Source organism: Saccostrea cucullata, unplaced genomic scaffold (assembly GCF_032062105.1).
Source record: "Saccostrea cucullata isolate Sc308-1 unplaced genomic scaffold, CSIRO_AGI_Scuc_v1 ctg858, whole genome shotgun sequence".
NCBI lineage: Eukaryota > Metazoa > Mollusca > Bivalvia > Ostreida > Ostreidae > Saccostrea > Saccostrea cuccullata.
In genome coordinates this window covers 41650-65609 of record NW_026941020.1, presented here as the reverse complement: position 1 = coordinate 65609, position 23960 = coordinate 41650, and the positions used below count along the sequence as shown (strand labels likewise).

General features: G+C 34.0%; 2 protein-coding genes across 2 annotated transcripts; one reads left to right on the top strand and one right to left on the bottom strand.

Moving 5' to 3' along the window:
• The first annotated feature begins 159 nt into the window (after nt 1-159).
• On the top strand, nt 160-11384 carry LOC134256951 (uncharacterized). The gene is made up of 9 exons (XM_062739624.1): nt 160-417; nt 1563-1972; nt 2439-2536; nt 4048-4136; nt 8662-8754; nt 8866-8978; nt 9115-9223; nt 9605-9710; nt 10236-11384. Exons 2-9 carry the CDS (start codon nt 1705-1707, stop codon nt 10446-10448), a joined length of 1089 nt encoding a protein of 362 aa, XP_062595608.1. The 5' UTR covers nt 160-417; nt 1563-1704; the 3' UTR covers nt 10449-11384.
• A 1539-nt stretch (nt 11385-12923) lies between these two features.
• Nucleotides 12924-23905, bottom strand: LOC134256950 (E3 ubiquitin-protein ligase DTX1-like). The gene is made up of 8 exons (XM_062739622.1): nt 23665-23905; nt 21929-22880; nt 21666-21715; nt 21345-21512; nt 14939-15006; nt 14644-14790; nt 14183-14434; nt 12924-13821 (listed from the first exon to the last, which is right to left on the bottom strand). The coding sequence occupies exons 1-8, from the start codon at nt 23870-23872 to the stop codon at nt 13597-13599; spliced, it is 2070 nt and encodes a 689-aa protein (XP_062595606.1). The 5' UTR covers nt 23873-23905; the 3' UTR covers nt 12924-13596.
• Between the last annotated feature and the right edge of the window lie 55 nt (nt 23906-23960).

Sequence of the window (23960 nt, the reverse complement as noted above, 5' to 3'; positions counted from 1 at the left end):
CCGATAAAATTTATTCTTTTAAGTGTCATTTTTGAGTACATACATTCTGTTGATTTTTTTAACCATAGATTGTAACCTAAACTTGGATTTAAAAAGGAGGGGGCTGTGTGTACAAGTGCACAGGCTAGCTAAAATATCGTATTTTGGATCGGGGTCGGGATACCATGCTATTGTTTATTGATGGATCACTGGTACTAGTTCCTGTTACATAACTCATTTTACTTGTAAATTTATCTGTTTCTAGACAAAATTAAAGGTAAAATAAGACAAGTTTAGAGCAGAAAATTGTGTCACAATTATCATTCCAAGTCCGGATCGAAAAAATGCTGTGACAAGACTTGAAGAGTTCAGTCGAATCGTCACATGACGGGCACCTGTGTTCGATGTTGCCTTGAGAAGTTGAGTATTCTGATCAAGGTAAGAAACATTACAGATCATGTTACATTGGTAAATTAGTTTTAATTTTCATTTTTTTCCCTTGCAAGTTTATATGTAGTATTCATCAATTTCAATTTCTGAATAGGATGTTACAGCTGTGTTATGATGTCTATAATGTACAAAAACTGAAATAAGTGTTTGACATTTTCAGGATGTAGATCATGCCTTAATAAACAGGTCCGGTACAATCTCTTGATTTAGCTTTATAGCTTGACTTAGCTGTATAGCTTTAATTGACTGTTAGAGCAGCTTGTTTTAGCATTTTTTTTCATGTTTTTTGTAATGGGAGCAAATATTCTTTTAAAGGGTAAAAAAAAACAAAACTTCATTTTTTTTCTCATATGAATATGGATATAATTATATAAAAATCACATATCACATTTTGGTATTGAGAGAAGATGCTACTTTAACATGTCTGTTTACTTTACTAGGACATATTTGATTTTAATATAATGATTTTGGATTTTTGGTATTTCTCCTTAATTGTATGATTATTTACTCATTGACCATGTGTTGACTAAGTTTTAAAATTAGCATTGAACATGACATATGTTGAATACACCCACTTCATAAATGTTTAATTAGTAAACATTTTTGTGAATTGTTTGACCAATTTAAAGATAAAGTGATTTAATTGCTGATGGACATGAGTAGGAGAATCTGTGGGATGAAGAACTTCAGAGTTAGAAACTCTTAAAAACTACAAAGTGCAATAAACTGCGAGTACCAAGAATGTGAACTCGCAATTTTATAAGACTACTCACAATTTTCATATAAAGCCTTTCTAAAATTAGAATTAAATACATGATTGTAATTTAAGGGAAAAAGGAACTTCTGTTCAAATACACAATACAGAACTAGTGTTACTTTTATTTAAATTATTGATATTTAAAGAAGGAGGACATGAAATAAATAACTAAAATGAAAACTATAACCAAGAAGGGACTGATATTTTCCCAAGGAAAAAATCAACTTGCAAGTTTTTGAGAGTAACCTCATTTTTAACTCACAATTTGGGAATTCTACCTCTCATTTTGTGAGTTGCATATCTAGTGAAATTTGAGCCTTGCACTTTAACAAGTTTAACTGCATGTAACTAAATGTTTACATTATGCTCATTACAGACAGTAAGACAACAGTGATTTGATACACTAACTTGTCTAAGTATTCGTCAAGATTGGATTACTTCCCCTGACAAACAACAGGCCATGTGAGTGAATGCCCCAAGTCTGTGTCCCTAAAATCAGAGCCAACTCAGCGTGAACAATGGCGTCCCCGGGATTTCTATCCAAATGTTGTCTGGCTCACAACGTTTCGCATTCTAAGGATTTAGAGGGGAGGACGGTGGGAGAAGTTGTCAACATTCTCTCTGTCGTGTTCTGTTCCATTAGTCTGATTTCTGTCCTGTTTCTTGTCTGGCCGAGGAAGGACGGGAGCTCGGAGGTGTTTCAGAGTAAAAACCGAATCTTAGTTGGACCGAATCTCAACAGCATCATCAAAAGCCTGGTGTCAGTCAACGTTCTGGCCGTCATAGGTAAGACAAATAATCCACAGAAGTAGCCTAGATATGTAGACTTATGTCTGGTTAGCTTCTATATGCAGGAACTTTTAGTTTTATGTATTATGTTAAATAATACCCTCTAGTACTTAGTAATAATGATCAGGGTTGCTGTGGTAGTTTCCAACTTCAATTGTAAAGTCTTAGCTAGTCTGTAGAAGGAACAAAAATTTTTATTAATAGCTACATCCAGGTAGAGTTATCCAAGTTTAATAATCACAGAAGGGAACCCTGGTATTTTAACTTTATTTTCCTCATGGAGAAAAACAGCATTTGTTTTAACTTCGCTCTTAATTTTCCCCCTATTTTTGGGGTAGAGTGGGGAGATGGATGTGAAGGGTACTCATTGGATAATATGTATTTAGTATTAAATGAAATCAGACTACAAGACCAATACCTTTGATCATGTTGTCTAAGTTTAAATTGTCTATTATGTTGCCAGGTTTGCTGGTGAGGTCTGCAGTGTGGTTGGCCCACGCCTTCCCTGACACAAAGAAGACCTGTATGGATGCCAGCCATTATTTCTGTATTGTCAGCAATGTAAGTTTTATCCAGCCATTATTTCTGTATTGTCAGCAATGTAAGTTTTATCCAGCCATTATTTCTGTATTGTCAGCAATGTAAGTTTTATCCAGTTATAATTTAATTCTGGTTGTAACGCTGTATTTGATTGGATAAAAAAAATATTTTATATCGTATAAAATGGGTTGCCTATGTCACAATGAATTGCATCAAAAACGTTTTATCCAGACATTATTTCTTTTGTCAAAATACAAAATTGAAGTTTTTTAGCCATTATTTTTGTTCTGTCACCAAATGTAAAACTAAATTATAATGAAAGAATTAAATAGCTACCCCTCTTATTCGGTATAAACTGGGTTGGACCAGTTTATGCTTTTTTATAAACTCCTTTGCAGTTTAAAAAGCCTAAACTATTTTATATCGTATAAAATGGGTTGCCTATGTCACAATGAATTGCATCAAAAACGTATCAATCTGCCTGACATTACTTTCAAATTTTGTACAAAATACTACAAATTTGAAGTCCTTTAGATATAATTATGTAGGTGTAATGTTCAAGTTCGATTGAAGGTGAGGCAAAGCTAGGGGTTCATTGGATTTAAACTACCGGACATATTTCTTCGGACAGTCAGGAACCTAAGACTTGTTTTGTTTTGTGGACCAATAACTGTTAACAAACCTAGCTGGAAGTTTGTCTGTGTAAATCTCCTTCTCTTGTCAGATCATTGCTTTCTTATCATGAAAAGGGGCACTACTCAAACAGCTAGATTGCTAAATATTCTTTAAAAGCAAAAAGAAAAATAATGCAATTTTTTCTGAAAATATCGATGACATTAAATATTGTTTTATCTGCCATATTTCCATTCAAAGTTTGATACTTGGCACGTCATCTAGAAAATTTGATATATCACATGACATCCATTGCAAATCTATTTCATTAAAAACTTAAATTCTGTTTTAACAATATATCTCTTTAAGGTTATACATGTATTTTAAAATTAGCAATTTTCTCTGTAAGATTGTTGTTTGACTTATCAGGATGATAACACCTATGTTTGTTTCTCTGTTTTATCAGAGCAGCAAGTTTGTCAAAAGCAGTTTTATTTTTTAGTCAGAATACATCTATTATCAGCAGAGAATGCTACACTGTCTATATGTCAACAAAGACAACCTTTGTTTTGTATTAATTATTGTACTTTTTTCTCCTACAACTTTGTGTCTGACTCAATAAGGGTTTTGTTTATAAGCTATGTGAGTCTTATTAAAAAACATGTGTATTGAGGATTTAAATTTTATGGCCAAACCTATATTTGAAAGATAATTATTAGAACTTTTGATCAGATATATTGTACCTGTTTCAATGGAAAGTGTATTGCTCAAATTGTCCCCTTGGCTGACCTACGAAACTTGTTGATGAGTACAATGGATGTACATGCATGTATATTGATTTTGAGTGTCATAGTTTTGGTTATTAGATTATCTCTCAGTCATAATAGTGATTAAAAGTTAAGTTTATCCATTTAATTTAGGTGTGGATCTTGTATTTTTTCACCTGCAATCATTTCTGGCACCTCGTCTATGCTATGGAGGCCTATATGGTGTCAAACAACAAAGAACTGTAAGTATGAATCTAATAGCAGTTCTGTATAGAGATTGATAAGAAATGCAATTGACAGTACTCACTACTGAGAGAGAAAATAAAGAAAAATGGTTGGAACAGCCACCTCATTTTGACATATGTCTGGTAATCCAGATGTCAAAAGTTCAACTGTATTTTATTAGGTCACCTGAGTAAACTCAGGTGACCTATTGCTATCTGTTTTCGTCCGTCGTCGTGTGTCATACGTTGTACGTCGTTTGTAAACTTTTGAACATTTTTAGCTTCTTCTCTGGAACTACTGAGCCAATTTCAACTAAATTTGGTATACAGCATCTATGGGTGAAAGGGAAAAAAAATTGTGAATTTCATGGTCCCTGCCCCCCCTGGGGCCTGAGGGGTGGGGCCAAAACCACTAAAATTAGTGCAATCTTTAAAAATCTTCTTCTTTACTCCTGAACATCAAGCAGTCAAACTGTTTGCATGATTGTAAAATATATATATATATATAATTTCATGGCCCCTTACTGGTGTTAGGGCGGGGTTATATAGATCATATAGTAAAAGTTCATTATTTGTTTGAAAATCTTCTTCTCTGCTCCTGGGTATTAAACCAACTAACCAAGTACATAGTTATGATGACCAAGAGTGCCTCTTTGAAAATTGTGAATTTCATGGCCCCTGGGTCAGGGTTTCTGGTGTTAGGATGGGGCTCTATTGATTATATACTAGTAAAAATACATTAATTCTTTGAAAATCTTCTCCTCTGCTCCTGGGCATTAAACAAAATAACCAAGTACATAGTTATGATGACAAAGAGTACCTCTTCAGAAATTGTGAATTTCATGGCCCCTGGGTCAGGGTTTCTGGTGTTAAGGCGTGGCTATATTGATTATACTATTGTTTGCAGCTAACTGTAAAGTTTCACGTTTCGTTACAATCTTTTTCCTCAAATGCATCCAGCGTAAACAATTCACGTGATTGGTCAACTCAAATTATCAACATTGATACGGAAATAGTCTGTAGCACGAGCAACCAATCAGGGATAAGAAGAAAGTTCCAGTCGTAAAGCTTGCAGTTAGGAGGCGTGTACAAATTACCTTGAGTGAAGCTGTCAACTAGATCGTGACGTAACGTGAAACTTTACAGTCAGTTGCAAACAATAGTATAGTGAAAATACATTAATTCTTAAAAAATCTTCTTCTTTACTCCTGGGTATTCAACAAGAGTATAGTTATGATGAGCAAGAGTGCTTCTTCCAAAATTGTGAATTTTATGACCCCTGGATTGGGGGTTGTGGTGTTAGGGCGGGGCTCTATTGATCATATAGTGAAAATGCATTAATTACTTCAAAAATCATTCTCCTCTGCTCCTGGGTATTAAATGAATTATTCTACTAAGTAGCTATTATTAACAAGAGTGCCTCAACCATATTTATGAATTGGATGGCCCCTGGGTCAGGGGTTTTGGTGAAACGGGTGAGTGGGTTGATTATATAATGAAAATACATTAATTCTTTAAAAAATCCCTTAAAAATTCTTTGCTCCTGGGTATTAAACAAACTAACTAAGTATATAGTTATGATGAGCAAGAGTGTTTCTTCCAAAATTGTGAATTTTATGGCCCCTGGGTTGGGGTTTCTGGTGTTGGGGTGGGGGCTCTATTGATTATATAATGAAAAAACTAGTACATTGATTCTTTGAAAATCTTCTTCACTACTCCCATGGGTATTAAACCAATGAACTATGAACATAGTTATGATTAGGAAGGATGCCTCTTCCAAAATTGTCAATTTCATGGCCCCTGGGTCAGGTGTTCTGGTGTTAGGGTAGGGCTCTAAATGCCTCTAATGATTATATAATGAAAATGTATGAATTCTTTGAAAATATTTTTCTTTGCTCCTGGGTATTATGCCAATGATCTAAGTATATATATTTATGATGAAAAAAGGTGCATCTAGCAAAATGGTTAATTTCATGTCCCCAGGGTCAGGGGTATTGGGGGGGGGGGAGGGGGTTACATAGTCTAAAAATAAATTAATGCTTTGAAATCTGCTCTTTAATATTAATAAATCATTCATGATGAAATAAAATTTATGATAAAATTTCCAAAATTTTGAAATATGTGGTTCCTATGGGGTCAGGTGCACAACTGGTTACAAAGTGGAAATGCATTTTCTCTTTGTTACTCTGATCTACCTCTGGGTATAAAGTAACTAGAGTAAGCATGCTAAGTGTATTATTATGATAAGCAACGGTGACTCTTTCAAAATTGTGAATTTCATGGCCTCTGGTTTTAAAACACAAACCAAATTCCATTGTTTGAAAGTTGTTACATGATACTCAGGTGACCTATAAGGCCCGTGGGCCTCTTGTTTATAATAAAATTTTAGACTTGCTCTGGATTAAGTCATATAAACTAGGCTTATAATCTGTACCATTTGATATACTGTAAATCACTTTTTATTCGTGAGAACTTGCTTTCTTAATTACGCAAAAGTGTGCTACTGAAAATTTAATTTGCGTATAATAGTATTCCTTAAAAGATAAAATAGAAAAACAATTCAAAATTTTTTCGCTAAAATATCGAATGACATTAAATATTGTCGCGAAAATTTAGTGATCTACAGTATTCCATATTTCCATTCAAAGTTTTCTTAACTCAATTACCATGCAACTAAGTAAAAAAGGTTACTTATTTACTCAAAAATATGCAGGTAGATATTTGAAAATAAACCAGGAATTTATTGTTTAAAGGCTTTTTCAGCGTACTGCATGCAATGATTGTTAGAAGTTAAGTTTATCTGATTTTGGTTTTCTCTTTAATGTTTTTAGCTCACCTGTAGTTTAACATCAATGCATCCATTCACAATTCGTCCCGGGTCAACATCAAGTTTTTTGGAAGTTTTCTGTACTTATGTCATATTGATTAACATGCATGGAAGATGTTGCTGTGTGTCTCATTGTACCATCAGAGTTTCAGATGCTGCAATTTCAGCAAAAATCCAGGTTTATGTTTTTGGTGCAGGTTAACATTTTTGGTGCAGTTATTGGTGTATCTCATTTCCGAGAATATAAGCCCTATGTTGACCAAACTTACATATGTACAACAAAGACACCAGCCTTTGTTTTGTATTAATTATTGTACATTTTTTCTCCAGGTTAAACTTTTTGGTGAAGGTTTCATTAAGGGTTTTGTTTATAAGCTATGTGACCAAACTTGCATGGATGGTAATACATGTGTATTGACCTAAATAAATTGATATGGCCAAACCTTGAAATTTGATTTTTAAGTTAATTAGGTTAAAGTTTTTGGTGCAGATATATTTCCAAGTTTCAATGGAAAGTATATTGACCAAACTTACATGGATGATACATCTTAGGCTGCATACTACCAGCCTTGCTTGGATGCTGAATGGATGTACATTTTCATGTATATTGATTTTGAAGTTTTTGGTGAAGGTTATTAGATTACCTCTCAGTCATAATAGTGATTAAAAGTTAAGTTTATCCATTTGATTTAGGTGTGGATCTTGTACATTTTTTCACCTGTACAGGTCAAGTTTTTGGTGCAGGTTTCATTTCCATGCTATGGAGGACATATAATGACCAAACTTACATGGATGATAAACTGTAAGTATGAATCTAATAGCTTCGGAGTTCTGTATACATCGATTGATAACAAATGCAATTGGTGAAGGTTTCATTACTGAGAGAGAAAATAAATGAAAAATGGATGGTACAGCCACCTCATTTTGACATATTGCTTCGGATGCTAATCTGACAGATGTTCAAAAGTTAAAGTTTTTGGTAGGTTTATTTCCAAGTTACTATAAAATTTTATGACCAAACTTACATGGATGATAAATCATATACCACCTTGCTTATAATCTGACCTACATTTTCTGATATAAACAGGTAAATCACTTTTTATTTCCAAGTAACTTTGAGCCCTATAATGACCAAACTTGCATGGATGGTACATCTAAGGGTGCATTCTAGTGTGCTTCGGATGAAAATTTACATTTTCTGGATTAGTGGAATAGGTTATTATTTTATACAGGTTTCATTTGCAAGTAACTTTAAGCACTATGTTGAACAAACTTGCATGGAGATGATACATCTAAGGATGCACACTAATGTACTTGCTTCGCTGAAAACCTACATTTTCCAGAAAATTTAAAAGTTATGGGTGCAGTATTCACCAAGAAACTATAAGGCTTATATAAACCAGTTGCTTAACATAAGATTTTTCTTCAGATGCTCAATTACCATGCATTTTCATGATAAAAAAGGTTTTAGTTTTTATATAGGTAGATATTTGAAAATAAAATTGCAGGAATTTATTTTTAAAGGCTTTTTGTTGGTTAATTGTGTGACAATTTGATTGTTAGAAGTTAAGTTTATCTGATTTTGGTTTTTATAATGATTTTTAAAATTAGATATCATACAATTATTATACATCTTTAAGCTCACTTATTCTGTTCATCATATCTATTATGATAATTTTGACATTGGCTGGTATATCTGCTGTTTTATATTTTCAGGACCTCTAGTCTTAAAGTGTTTGTGGGGTGGTTTATCCCTGCTATTCTAACAGCATCAGCTGGAGTAGTAGTGTACTATAAAGGCTTCCAAACGTAAGTTAATTTCATTGTTTTTAAGTCTTCTAAAGCCAAAGCTCAAAGCCTATGGGCCTCCTTTGTGTTTATTATCTACTTAATATGTAGAATGATGTTTTTCTGTTACAGATGTTTTTCTCTGAGCATTACAAAGTCGGCCATTGTTTATCTCCTCTTCCTGTCCCCCGTTGTCATAGTGATGCTTGGTAATCCAATCATTTTCTACCAGGCAGGCAAGTCAGGTAGGTCACCATTGCCATTATACTTAATGACTAGAAAACAAATAGACTAGATGCCCAAAATTATTGACCAAAGACACAGAAACTGATGGCGACTGAGCCTATTCTCTGATGATAATCTGGCTTGTTATTCTTTCAGCTAAGCGGGCTCTTATTTGGCACTATGGACGCTACACCTCCTCAGAAAGAAAACTAGTGGATGCCATACATACCAAGTTTTATCTGATTCTCATCATTTATTTCGTTTGGTGAGTTACCATAAAAGAAGGATTATAGTACTTTCTGGAAGCTTTTAGGTAAAAGTTTAGTTGTACATAGCTTATGAGTTTATACAAGGTTTTAAGATTTAAGTATATTCACAGGGTAATGTATACAGGGTAGTTATAGCATTAGAGTTAGATAAAGTTTCAGGATGTCTAGGTAACAAGTCAAGTTTGCTGCTCTAGAGAGGCAACACAGCTTCCAGATAATGATTTCTAGTTTATCATTTACATATTGTTTGGAGTAAAATCTGACTTTGAAAGATTTATCTTATTACTACAGTCCATTGTACGAAATCGATTGATTCCTTCTGATATAAAATATGGCTGTTTAGAACTGAGTTATGATAATTTATGGTTGACTTTCAGTTGGATACCTAATCTTGTCAATGCAGTTCTACTGCTGAGGTCAAAGGCTGCCGCCACATCATTTATACCAGACGACAAGAGCATCCTGGCTTTCTTTATACTAATGGTATGTAATGTCCCTTAATTATTTACCCATATACTAAGTAAAGTCTTCATTTCAGTAAATACTGGTATGTATTTATTTATATAGGTAAAGTCTTCATGTTCATTGATTAAAGACTGGTTTTAGAAGAAGATAAGGGTATAAGAGTAATACATAAAATACTTGTCAATCATATACAGTTGAATTTTGTAATCTTGAACACTGATATCATAAATACCAGGGGTATGTCAGTATGTACTTTACAGTCCCAGTCTTCTAGATTTTATCCTTGTTATCTTGAATCCTTGGATATACAAAAGTAAAATCTTGGTTCTCTTGAAATCAAAATAATGAAGTTTGAGTGTACATATCTGTTAAAGTTGTAAAATTTTGATATCGAGTGCTACAAAGTTGTGAAGTAGGCATGTGACAAACTGTGCATAGAAGTCACTTATGTGAAAACTGTAATGTAAAATTAATTCCAGTACAAAGCTGCATTAGGCCATATTGTCTGATTCTGATGTCTACATTTTACTTTTCTGATTTTAGGCAGTATCCAATCCCCTTCAAGCTCTCTTAGCTGCTTTGGTTTTCTGGGGACTCCCAGCCAATCATAGGCTTCGTCTCAACATCTTCCAGTCAGATGTGCAGTACAGTGGCTCCAGTGGGAGTGCCATTATCAATCGGTCCGGGCGATCTGGACGCAGCACGGGAAGTGAAACGGAACCCCTCATCAGCTTCAGACAGAAGTCTTCTCTATAATGCCGACTTACAAATGACGTTACACATAAAACTGTCCATTAAAAGGATAAAAGTCATTTACTAAATCTCTTAAACTGCAGGCCCAAGAGAAAACTCACTGCCACATTTCAGTACAAAGACCAATTAATTAAATTATGATATTTAACACTAGACTGTTTAAGACTGTCACAATGGCAAAAAGTATGTACTAACAGCTGGTGATTATTCCAGGGGCACTTGATATCTGGATCTGTGCCACTGTTCCATAAATATATGTTACATGTAAATGTATTGAGGTCTTCAAATGAACATTGTGGTGTATCATTTTACTGTATGGTACACTTAATGTTGTATTAGATGATTACAGATATGCTGGTTGGCTTTACAGCAGGAATCATTACATTTTATTCAATCATTGCTCAGCTTTATTGGGATCTGTGTTGTAATACATGTACCGGTACATGTGTATTTGCTTTCATAATGTACCATGTGTTATCTTTTTAAAGATATTACAAGTAAAGGAAAAATAATAGTTATAAACAAATGAGTATCTTAGATGAATTCCAAATCTAGTAACTGTAGTTATTTAAAAAGTGAAAAAAAATAAGCATGCTAGTGGTAATCCTTTGCAAGTCCAGAATGCTGCAACGGAATTTCACTGTGCATCTCTGAAATAAAACCCACCATGTTTAAGACATGAGTGGAGAACCAGACAAAATCTAGAGATCTTATTATGTGTATTTACAAGTGTGGATCTGACATTTTTGCATTGAACTTTTCAAGTGTGAAATTCTCAAGTATTTATTTCAAATGTATGATCTAGAATTTATTACATGTGCAATGGCCAAAAAAAGACAAGATTTGTCAACAAAAATATTTGTACTATTTATTAATGTACTTTTTTATGTAATTTGTGCATTGTTACTTAAATTTGAATAAAATACAGTCATAAAAGGATCACTTCATTATAAATAGGGATCTGACCTATAGGGCCGGGCTTGGTTTTTTCTCTACTAAAAGCTTGTCGATTTCCGTTCCACTTAATGACATTAAGCTGAATACATATAACAATTTGTTTTTTCCTAAATCTTTATTTCAGTGAGTAGAGGTAGGAGAAACCCTTTCTTTGATTTTCTGAGTTTGTTATCTCCAAATGTAATAATTGATATTTGTCTTTACTTCTCATAATGCATAAGGGTAATGCCTACTGTCTCGAAAATTCTATTCCTTATGTCTAGGCTATTTATCTGTGGAGATATTAAAACATGTCATTAATGTGTGCAAATTATATAGGCCTCAATGAAATCCAAGGGAGTGCATTTACTGAAATATGAAGCCAAAATCAAGGTGATTAAATTCTAAGGAATATATACAATTGAAATTCGTCACAGCTCAATATGTTGCCAAGAGAACCTCTATTGAGTAACACATAGTGAGTTATTCTTGTCCTCAGAGAAAGTGTGCTTATATTGAGGTTCGTTCCAACTGACTGACAACTGTACATTGGATTTTTACAATTTGATATCTCTTAAGTGTTTCTTATATCAAGAATTGGCATGCATAAGGGATTAGATAATTGAAAGAAAAATACACGTCTATAAAAAAAAATAAAATAGTTTCTGAAAAAGGGAAATTTAAAACGTTAAAGTGTTGTACCAGGTGGATTCGAACCCCCGCCTTTAAAAAGAAAGTATCCAAGGTGTAAAAGTCAGCACATATATCAACTGAGCTAGTCTGTCTATAAGAATAAAAGGCATAAATTTAAAGCAGATTATGAAAATCAGGTTTCCTTATTTTTTGTAGGTTTTTTGTGAATTTCAACCCCAGGGCAGGGATGCCCCTAAAAAAATCTTATCTTAAATTATTCCTTACGTCCTAACCTATCAAAATATTATAATTTTATTTAGGGGCAGGCCTGCCCTGATGGACTTCAAGGCCAAAATTCATGCAAAAATCAACGCTTTAACGGACAAAATGGTGTTTCGGTCAACTTTGGAGGTTTATTGTAAAGTTGTAAATAATAAATTTTAGGCATAAAATACAAATTTGAAAAATGTAGACATATATACGGTAGAAAAATACAAATAAAGATCGATTTTTAAATGTCACTTTTTCCGGGAAATTGTTCCCTCCTATAGGTCAATTCTTTTGTTAAAGTGAATACATCCTTTCGGATTTACAGTGTACCATTGCTTACTGTTTCACAGAACTAAGAGTTATTTAAAATTGACACCTGCATTTATACCAATGCAAGGTGAGACTCAAGTCCCAGTGATATGAAAGGTTTCCCTGTACTCAATACTTGACTCATTTCAGCAAGCAAGAGATATTGTAAACATGCTTATTTTAGTGGTGCATGAAATCATTATTAGAACATTTTTTACCCCTTGCTAATTTAAGTTCACGCTTTCTTGTTTATTCTGCACTATTTCAAATGGATAAAGGAAACATTTAATGCATAGAGTCACTATAGTTCATTTAATTTGTGTTATAATCACCATAGCAACATGAGTGAAACAATAACAAGCATCAAGGTCGTCTTCTAACAAGAAATCTTAATACAGTGTATATCTACAACACTCTACTCATGATAACAATCTCTGCTACCAAAAAACGCTCAGATTATCATTTTAGAAAATAATAGTAATGTTGTCAGTGAAATAAAATCGGTCTCTGTAACCAATGTAATATTGTTTGTAAAATAAAATCTATCTGTGTATCCATAGTAATATTGTCTATGACATCACATCTACCTATGTAACCAAGGTATTATTGCTTGTAGCTTATGATCAGTCTTGGTAACCATCCCAAAATTGTACTTTATGACATCAGATCTGCCTTAGTAACCATGGTGATATTGTTCTTTATGACATTGGGTCAGCCTTGATAACCATGGTGATATTCTACTTCAGATCTCCCTTGGTAACCATGGTGATATTGTTCTTTATGACATCATGTCAGTCTCGGTAACCATAGTAATATTGTTCCTTATGACATCATGTCAGTCTCTGTAATCATAGTAATATTGTTCCTTATGACATCAAGTCAGTCACGGTAACCATAGTAATATTATTCCTTATGACATCATGTCAGTCTTGGTAACCATGGTGATACATGTATTATACTTATGACATCATGTCAGCCTTGGTTACCATGGTAATATCAATCTTTATGACTTCAGATCTGCCTCGGTAACACCCTGAACATTTAACTCCATTAACACATTGTCCAGATATTTATCGTCAGGGTAACCATGCCCTGAATGATTCCTTCCTGACTCCGTTTTATGGTGTATCTCGTTCCACGTCACGGTGTCCGATTCTCCCGTCGTGGTCGAGTGACCGATCGTAAAGGTCAGTCTTCTCTTCCAGGCAACTATCAACAACTTCAGAACCTGATGTAAAAAATTTTTAAACATAAAATATCACACCAAGGAAATACAGAATTGGATTCTGCCTCAGTTACTGGCTGATTTATTTTAATTTTACAGATTATGACTTGGATACTTTCATAAATTTAGACTCTGTCTTAGATACTATCTGATTTGACTCTAACCAATGTTTACCTACTGATTCCTACTCCGAGTCAGTCCATTTTGTATAATTAATTTTTTTTACAGACTCCGTATGGGGAATCACAATTCCTATTTAATCTGAGGGTAGAAAATTATGTGGATTTCTTTGACATTACTTTTACTAAATGATCTTTTTAGCACTGACTTAGTTAGTGACTTAGATTCTGACTTAGATACTGACCTTTCTACCTTTCTCGCTGTCTGGGAGGTAACACACCCTGGGGAACCCCCTACAGGTGTAGCGTTTCCCGGGGTGGGGATGTTCTGGGCCCTGGATCCCTGGGGCTATGTGATATATGATGATCTTTGTTTGGTGGCCCTCATGGCCCGGTAATGAGTGGGGTAGAGTCAGATATTCCATTACACCATCAGGGCAGTTTCCATGTTTCTCTCCATATATTGTTTTACATGTAGGACATTGAACAGAACCATTCTATTGAGAACAAATAAAAAACATGGAAACCATTGATCATCTCATTGAGGTCAGCTAATAAACTTTAAAGTAGGGGAAAAACTGATAGGCAATTCAAGTTTATAATGAAAACAATTGACTATCTGAATGTGTATTTATTTGATTTTAATGGTTCCTCTATTGCCAAAATCTTTATTTTTTAAATATAAACCATTTGTCTGACCCCCTACCTTTGTGGTGCTCTCATACATAGCCAGAATACAGAGCTTATGAAACATGTGAGCACATTTCCGGAGTTTGAACACAACCTTCTCGTCCGCTTTTCCTTCACCATAACCCGAGGGGTGGGTCAGCTTCTCACAGCATATACAGCAATCCTGTACAGAAATACAGATAATTCTCGCACTCGAGATATAAAATAAACATCTCACAGCATATACAACACTTCTGTATAGAAAAGGAGACAAATCTCTAAGACTTGAGATATTGAGACAAATCTCTAGGACTTGAGATATTTAAACTCACCTCATCGTCAGGGGGACTGTCCAGGATTGACACATAATTTTCAAACACTTCACAACCAGCCCAAGTACCTGTAAGATAGAATGCACACTATTCAGACTACCTTAAAAACTCAGAAAGGAAATAAATCAAAGAATTAAGACAATCTAGATGTCCATCAATTACGAAACCAGGCCCCAATACCATAAACTGAGAACAGACTTAAGTCAAAATTTTGATTTTTTATATCTTGAGTTTTATTTGGGTACATCCCACTAACTATTTTTAGAATCGGTAGGAGAAGAAATGTGTGCAGAAAAAAATACAAGTTCCTTATTTTGCAGACTTGCATAAAAAAAATAGTGCACATGAACTAAACTGAGCCTCACACTTGTTGATAAGGAGAATCTTTCCTACCAAAAAAGCTTGGCAAATGTAATTTATCAAGAAGATCAGCCGAATTATTTTGTGTATTATAGCACCAGTGAGAACTATGAAATTCCCCTACTTTCACTTTCATTTTTAGAGGTTCCCGCAGACAGACACATTTTGCCGGAAAACGAATCTGACATGCCACCTTGAGATTTTAACTAAGGAAAGACGAAAAAGGATCACGTGACGGGCTCACAGGGTATGGACGTTACCTCTCGAGCTCCGCTTTTTTGATCGAGTTCTGTGGAATTATTTTCATATTTTGTACTTCTGTGTGGTCTATATGGACATAACACTACATAGATATATTTTCTTGTGAAAAATTGTGAAATATTTGATTGGATTTATGTGTTCTTTGTATATCCTGTTCATCTGTTTATTGTGCGAAATTCGGCGAGTGAGAGATCAGTGAATTGAGTTCATCGAACAATGGCACAGGTCTTAAAGCCGGTCTATTTAAAGAACAGTGAAATACTTGGCTCGAAAGAGGGCAAGGTCACTAATTTTCTGCTTGTACAATGCGCTTCAAAGGTAGTTGGTGACACCATTCGGTGTATCCAATTAGATAGAGATTTGTGGCGGATCTATTTGAATACTAAAGAGGGAAGGGATGGCATTCTTCTGCAGGGCTTAGATATCGGGAACCAACATGTCAAGGTATATGACTCAAATCCATATTCGACAGGCCTTGAAGCTCCCGACGATAAGTCTCTAAAAGTCACAATCTGCGGACTCCCTCTATCGGTGGATGATAGTGCCGTCTTTGAAATGTTGTCTAAGCTTAAAGTCACACCCAAAACCGAAATGTACTACGAGAAAATTAGAAATCCTGAAACAAAAAGAATGACAAGTGTTCTAAATGGAAATCGTTTTCTATACATAGATCCATTACCACCCAACGCAACCCTACCCAGAAATGTATATTGTGCCGGGCTGAAATGTAAGCTATACCATCAAGACCAGCATATAGACAAACCAGCACTCACATGCACCAATTGCTGGCAAAATGGGCACAATAAATTCCATTGTGAAAACGAGACGTGCTGCGCAGTATGCAAAAAACCGGGGCACAAACCAGGATCTGAAGATTGCGATTTCTACATTTCCGTAAAACCCAAAAATTTGGAAACTTTTCAAGGAGAAAACAATGTATTGTCAAATTTCTTCCCATGTGAGATTAAGATCTTTGGAGAGTCATTTAGGTCGGCAGAACAAGCCTTTCAAACAGCGAAGGCACTAAGATCAGGTGATGTAGGTGCAGCTGAGCGCATTCGTAACGCTAAGACTGCCCTGGAAGCAAAACGTATTGGCAATCTTGTTCAAAAATCAGATCAATGGAAGGAAACGGAAAAGGGAGTTATGGAACAAATCATTGCAGAAAAGGTAAAACAGTGTGAAAAAATGAGAGACGAACTACTCTCCTTTAAGCCGTCTGTGTTCTTTGGACACCCAGTTTATGATCTATACTGGGGAACTGGCCTGTCTTATGAAGAAACAATCAAAACATCACCAACGGCCTGGCCAGGGAAAAACATGATGGGGGAGATAATTGGTTGCGCCGCTGAAAATCTTAGAAAAAGCAGGAAAAAAGATCAACGGAAACGTTAACGGTAACTGTTTAAGTTAAGATGTATGAACACAAAGAACTCTTATATTTATGTCATCGTTAAAGCTGTTGTCGTTAAATGCCCGAGGGCTTAATGATTATTCTAAAAGACAGACTTTATATGATTGGCTTAATGATACTAATTGCAAAATTGTTTTTCTACAAGAAACTCATTATATAACTGAAAGAGAAAATATTTACAATGCTAGATGGCAAGGTTCAAGCTATCATTGTTTTTCCAACTCTTCCCATAGTAGAGGGGTATCTGTATTATTTCATAAAAGTTTACCAATTATTGTTCATAACATACACAAATCAGATGATGGAAGGAGAATTTTAATTAATATTGAGTATGAACAGAACATTATAACTTTAGTAAATATATATGCGCCAAATTCAGAAAATGAAAGATGTAAATTTTTCAAAAAACTTGCTTCATGGGTTTCTCAATATTGTTTAAATGAACAAAACATTATATTTGTAGGGGATTTTAATTCAGTACACAGTGCAAAGAGTAAATGTGCAAAAATAATTAATGATTTAAAATTTAAATTTCGATTGATTGACATATGGGACAAAATTAATCCTGAAAAAGAAGGGAAAACATGGTGTGATTCAAATAATAAGCCTAAAAGCAGAATTGATTACATATTCACTTCCGAGAATTTATGTTATCCTGTTGAAAAAATATTACTTAGAAAACCTCCAGATGTTTCAAATACTAGAATGAGTGACCATAGGTCTTTTATTTTTTACTGCACCCTCTCAAAAAATGAAAGAGGTAATGGTTTTTGGAAATTGAATACGTCAATTTTACAAGATGTTGAATTTTGTAACATTATCAAAACCTTTTTCGAAAATATGCCTGAAAATATAAATAACCAACCAGATCCGCAAATTCGTTGGGAAATGATTAAATATGAAATAAAAGAGTTATGCATTGACTATTCAAAAAAGAAAAACAAAAGTATAAACAATCGTATTAAAGTAATAGAAAAGGAAATTGAAGAAATTGAAATGTCTAATTCAAATGATATAAATATGCTACATAAAAAGCAATTGGAAAAAGAATTAGACAATTTATATACATATAAATCAAAAGGAGCAAGGGTGAGATCCAAAGCGCGTTGGATCGATGACGGTGAAAAAAACACCTCCTATTTTTTAAGACTAGAAAATAAACACCAATCACATAATGTTATAAATAAATTATCGGTAGGAGATAAATGTGTATATGAAACAGAAGAAATTTTAAGTACACTTAGTTCATACTATGAAAAACTATACTCATCTAGCAATGTATCAATTAACGATGTAAAAAGATATTTACAAGAAACCGAACTTATTAATTACCTATCTGATGAAGATAAAGAAAATTGCGATAAAGTTATAACAATTGAAGAATGTGCAGAAGCTGTTTATAATATGAAATTAAATAAATCACCGGGATTAGACGGAATTCCCGTGGAATTTTACAAAATGTTTTGGAAATATCTAAAATTTTATTTATATGAAAGCCTAGTGAGATCATTTGAAAAAGGCCAATTATCTTCTTCACAAAGATCTTCTGTTCTATCACTTATACACAAAAAAGGAAGCTTGATAAATCTCGATAACTATCGTCCTATTAGTTTAACAAATTGCGATTATAAGATTTTAGCTTTCGTATTTGCAAAGAGACTACAAACTATTATGGACAAACTCATTAATGATAATCAAACGGGGTATATTAAGGGAAGATTTATCGGTGAAAATGCAAGATTAATACAGGATATATACAATTATTGCGAAGAAAATAATGAGGAAGGAATATTATTGTTTGCTGATTTTCAAAAGGCATTTGATTCAGTTGAATGGACCTTTTTGTTTCAAACTCTTAAAAAGTTCAATTTTGGAGAAAATTTCCTTCGATGGATAAAAATTTTATACACTAATCCTTATTTTCATGTTAAAAATAATAACTGGTTAACTAGAAAATGTACAATGTCAAGAGGCATTCGACAAGGGTGTCCCGTCTCAGCATTGCTTTTTCTTTTTGTTATTGAAATCCTGGTGTTAAAAATAAATGCTTCTGAAAATATACAAGGTTTCAAAATCGGACAATCAAGAGAAATAAAATGTTTACAACATGCAGATGACTGCACATTGCCAATGAAAAATCAGGAATCTTTAAAAGAATCTATTAAAGTAATAAAATCTTTTGGGGAAATGTCCGGTACAAAGTTAAATTTAGAAAAAACAGAGGGTATTCTCTTAGGACCGCTTAAAGACACATGGGAAGCGGTAGAAGGAATTAAAATGACAAATAAACCTATTAAATCATTGGGAATTTTCTTAGGACACGACAAAGTATCTAATAATGAAAGAAATTGGCTAAACAAGCTTAAGGAATTCGAAAAAATATTAGATTCATGGAGAACTAGAAGTTTAACTTTCTTCGGAAAATGTACCGTTATTAATTCACTAATAGTATCTAAATTAGTATATGCATTCACAGTTCTTGAAAATCCAGATGTTGACTACATTAAGAATTTAAATAAAATTATTTATAATTTTTTATGGAATAAGAGAGAGCGAATTAAGCGGAATTCACTCATAAGACCAGTAAATGAAGGCGGTCTTGGTCTAATTGATATAGAATGCAAACTTAAAAGCGTAAAAGCGGGATGGATCAAAAGACTATATAATAAAAATTCCTCACTTAGAATTTTCCTAGATAACGCTTTAAAATCTTATGGAATAAATTTTGAATATCTGCTACGCAGCAATATAAAAAATTCGACTGATTTCAATATTTTAAATAAATTCCCAGATTTTTATAAAGAAATCTTCTGTAGTTTTAACGAGTGTAAAATGTTAACATCACCACGAAATAAAATAACAGAAAACCTATGGTTTAATAGTTTCATTACACAAAATAACAAACCATTATACTTAAAAAATTGGGCAAAAAGTGGTATTTTATATGTTAAAGATATGTTTACAACAGAAGGTATGAAAAATATTATGGAAGTAAAAGAGATCATTGAATCAAAGAGTAATTACTTGTGTGAATATCTTATCATGAAAAAAGCGATTAAAAAATTGCATATAGATTTTTATAATGTAAAGAATACTAATATTCAAAACCCGTATTTTTATTTTCAAGGGAAAAGTATAAACCCAAAATTTGAAAAATCGGGATTTTATTATAAAATTTTACTTTCTAAAAAGAAACAAAAACCAATAATGGAAGCTAAATGGTCAAAAGAATTCAATATAATTAATGGTCAATGGAAAGATATCTATACAGCTAAGATATTAAATATTTTTGATAAACAGATAGCAGAATTCAATTTTAAACTTTTACACAACCAACTGAATTGTAATTATCATGTTAGTAAATGGAATAAAGAAGTGGCAAAAAATTGTACATCTTGCGGACAAGTAGAATATATTAAACACTTAATTTTTGAATGTACGGACTCAAAAGGAGTATGGGAAAAAATATCTCAAATATTGAATTTAAATCTATCCTGGAAACATATTGTTGTAGGATTTTATAATGAGTTCAATAACACAACATTGATTTTTAATAATGTCATATCAATTGTGGGATACAAATTATATAAATATAAAATGAAATGTAGGTTGCAAAACGAAATAGTAAATCAAAATGAAATGTTATTTTTTTTGAAATCGTCTTTATATCAGTATTATGTAATAGCAAAGAGTGCAAAAAGTGTTAAATCTAATTACTATCTTTTGAAAAAGTTAGCAGACAAATTATAATCTTTATTTTTCTATATACGTTGTAATTAAATTGATATTTTATCTATATATGTATTAAATATGAAATGTTTTTCTTATTTACTGAAATATTTATGTCTTTTTTTTGTGAAAATGAAATATTAGTTCTTCTATATTGTAATATAAAAAAAATATACCGATCCAGGGAGCTCCTGGCACCCCAGGTGAAGTATTAACCGAGGGCTTCTGAGGAAGTTTTACCTCAAAATTTTTGTTGTATGTTATTGGAAATAAATGTATATAAAACTAAAAAAAAAAAAAAAAAAAAAAAAAAACTAAGGAAAGACAATTTAATGTGCTTTGATTTGAGGGGTCACTCACTGCTGAACAAAAATTAGGAACGATGCTATGAGAAGAAACATTAACATTGTTGCCTATGGGAAAACAATTAGTGGACTGTACTCATTTAATGTATTTACTTAAAAATTTGCAATGTTGTGTAATATTTCAACTCAAATATATGATGAAAATTTTGTTTCAATATCAATTTTTTTTTCAAAGGGTACAATAGTTTGAAATTTTGACTTAAATCTGTTCTCAGTTTACGGTCTTGAGGCCAGACTTGATAAAACAATGTGTTCTATGCAAAAGCTTGATTTTTACCTGTGGAATGGATTGTTTGCTTGGCCACATTATTTGGAATGTTGTCTTTTGGGGGTAGATAAAAACCAGCGTCTCCCCCGGAGGCCCCAGATGTGGTGGGATCAGCTGATGGGGGGCCGTGGGGAGCCAGAGAATTGGGAGGGTACGTCAGAACATTGGCACCTGAACCTCAAAATTAGAACTCAACAGATAAAAACAGATTATATAACATATAAGGCAGAGTTACTGCAGACAAAGGTATACTAGACTCTCATTGTGAAAAAAAAATGGACAAAAAATAGATCCAATCACAAATATATTAAAACGTTAACCAATACATACTTGTCATCCCTGCGCTGCTGTTTGATCCACCCACAGATTGACTGTTTAAACTGAAATAATAACAATATCTATTAAACAGTGAACCAATGAAATTGTAAGTTATTTGTGTCACCTTTCAGATGTATTGCTACCCACTTACATACTAAAAGTAAAGTAAAACTTCTGGAGTTGTAAAATTAATTTATTAATGATTATCAAATTTCCTTGACATGCAAAATTATATCTCAAATGTGTATATTGTGGTATGTTACATTATATCTCACCTGTGCATGTTGTGATAGGTGACATTGCTGGATCCCCCACCTGACAGCCCCATTCTGGCCGAAATGTGGGAGTGGATGGGTAAGCTGGAGTTCTGGGAGATATTTGAATGAAGGAAGTTGACTGCTCGCTGGAACGCACTACTGTGGGGGACAAAGCCACTGGCCAAGATACCAGATGGAACAGGCATCTGATTGGTTAAATTCTGAGGAATCTGCATGCTCTGGCTATTGTGATTGGTTAAAGTCTGTGGAACCTGCATGCTCTGGCTACTCTGATTGGATAATTGCTGAGATTGAGGCACTGGATGAGTAGTCTGATTGGTGTGAATTTGAGACAGAGAATTCAGGTGACCAGAGGTAGGTGGGGCTGAGTTTTGAGTCATGTGAGTGTATAATCTTTTCCTCGTCAAAGGCCCTGCTGTATTACTTGATACAGGATTTGAGATAAACTGTCCATTTCCTGAAACTCTCTGTCGTTTAGCACAACTAGGTCCATTCAAAGTACTGGTACCACTTAACTGACCATTAGTACTACTAGAGCTACTAGGCTGACTATTTGTGGTACTTTGACCACTAAACTGACAATTGACAGTACGGCTAGTTGGACCATTCACTGTCGCTGAACTTGATGGAATTCCATCAGATGGACTAGAATTCAAATATGGCATGGGCAGTAATTCACGTCTGATCATTCGAAGCCGACCCGTCTCAATTCGCTTCTGAGTCATGTTACTGAAGTCCATAATGTATGGAAGTTTGACAGCTGTCTTTGTGAGATTCAACTCTTTGTTTCTATTGGCTGGGTTAGAAAAGTGTTCCTCCAGAAGACAAGCTACCTCCATGTCAAAAGAGTTCCACTGACCCCGATTATCCCCCTCCCACTGCCATATGATGCCTTTCCCTGGAGGACTCGTGTCTGGGTACAGCTGGCGCCGAACTGGTCGTGCAGTTCCTAAAAAATTATAGTTTACTGTTACTCTTCTCAATAAAATTTGCATAAAAAACAAACTTTTGCCCCAATCTATAAACATGATTAAAATAATTTATCAGACCGTGGACTTTGGTGTTGTTCGCTGTTCATATATCAAATTAATTGTCCTTGAACCTGAAAGCAGCATGTTGGCAACAATCCATTGAAAATTTAGCATTGTTTTGAAGTTGGTCTCACAGATTCATATTGGAATTACATTTATTAAAATACCTTTACTGGAACTTATACTGGACCTTATCTATCTTTTTGACTATCTCTTTCACAGAAATGGAAAAAAAAAATCTTGTCATCAAAGCGCAAAGCGGAGGTCCCATGTCGCTGTAGGTGCTGGCATGGAAAAGATCCCTCCCTGCTCAATGGCCCTGAGTGCCGAGCATAGGACAAAATTTGCAGCTCCCCACCAGCAAGTGGTGGTGTCCCCATATGAGTGAAAAATTCTTGAGAGGGACATTAAACAATCCAAGTCCAAGGGGGCATAACCATGATAACTGTCAAAATGGCCCGATTGTAGCCGAAGTAGAACTTGACCTAGATATTTTTATGTTAAATCAGTATATAAAATTTCATTTCAGTAATTGACAATACAAATATATCCGAATATATTACACTGCAACCTCTGCAAAGAAAATGAACGGAAACTGATGGTGGACAAACAGACAGACCGACGGACAGCAGCAAAGCAATATGAAAATGCCCCCTGCCTTCGAGGAAGGGAGGGGCATAAAAAGATGTATAGATAACTCGCCTGTTCCGAACCTAACTTGGCACATAGTTAGAAAATCTATAGAGTATATTCCCATATTTGGAGTCACATTTCCCAAGTTTACTTGCACTGATGGACTTTTTCTGTAGCTAGATTCGATAAAGTTGGCTATATGTGGATCATAAGGCCGCCATCGACCATACTCGTTCATCCACTCCCAAACCACAACAGATTTCACAGAGCTTGTCATTTTCTCGCGTTTCCCACCTTCCCTCACAAAAGTATTGAGAAGTTCCGATGGATTAAATTAGAAGAGTTCCGAAATAATTATTTACATC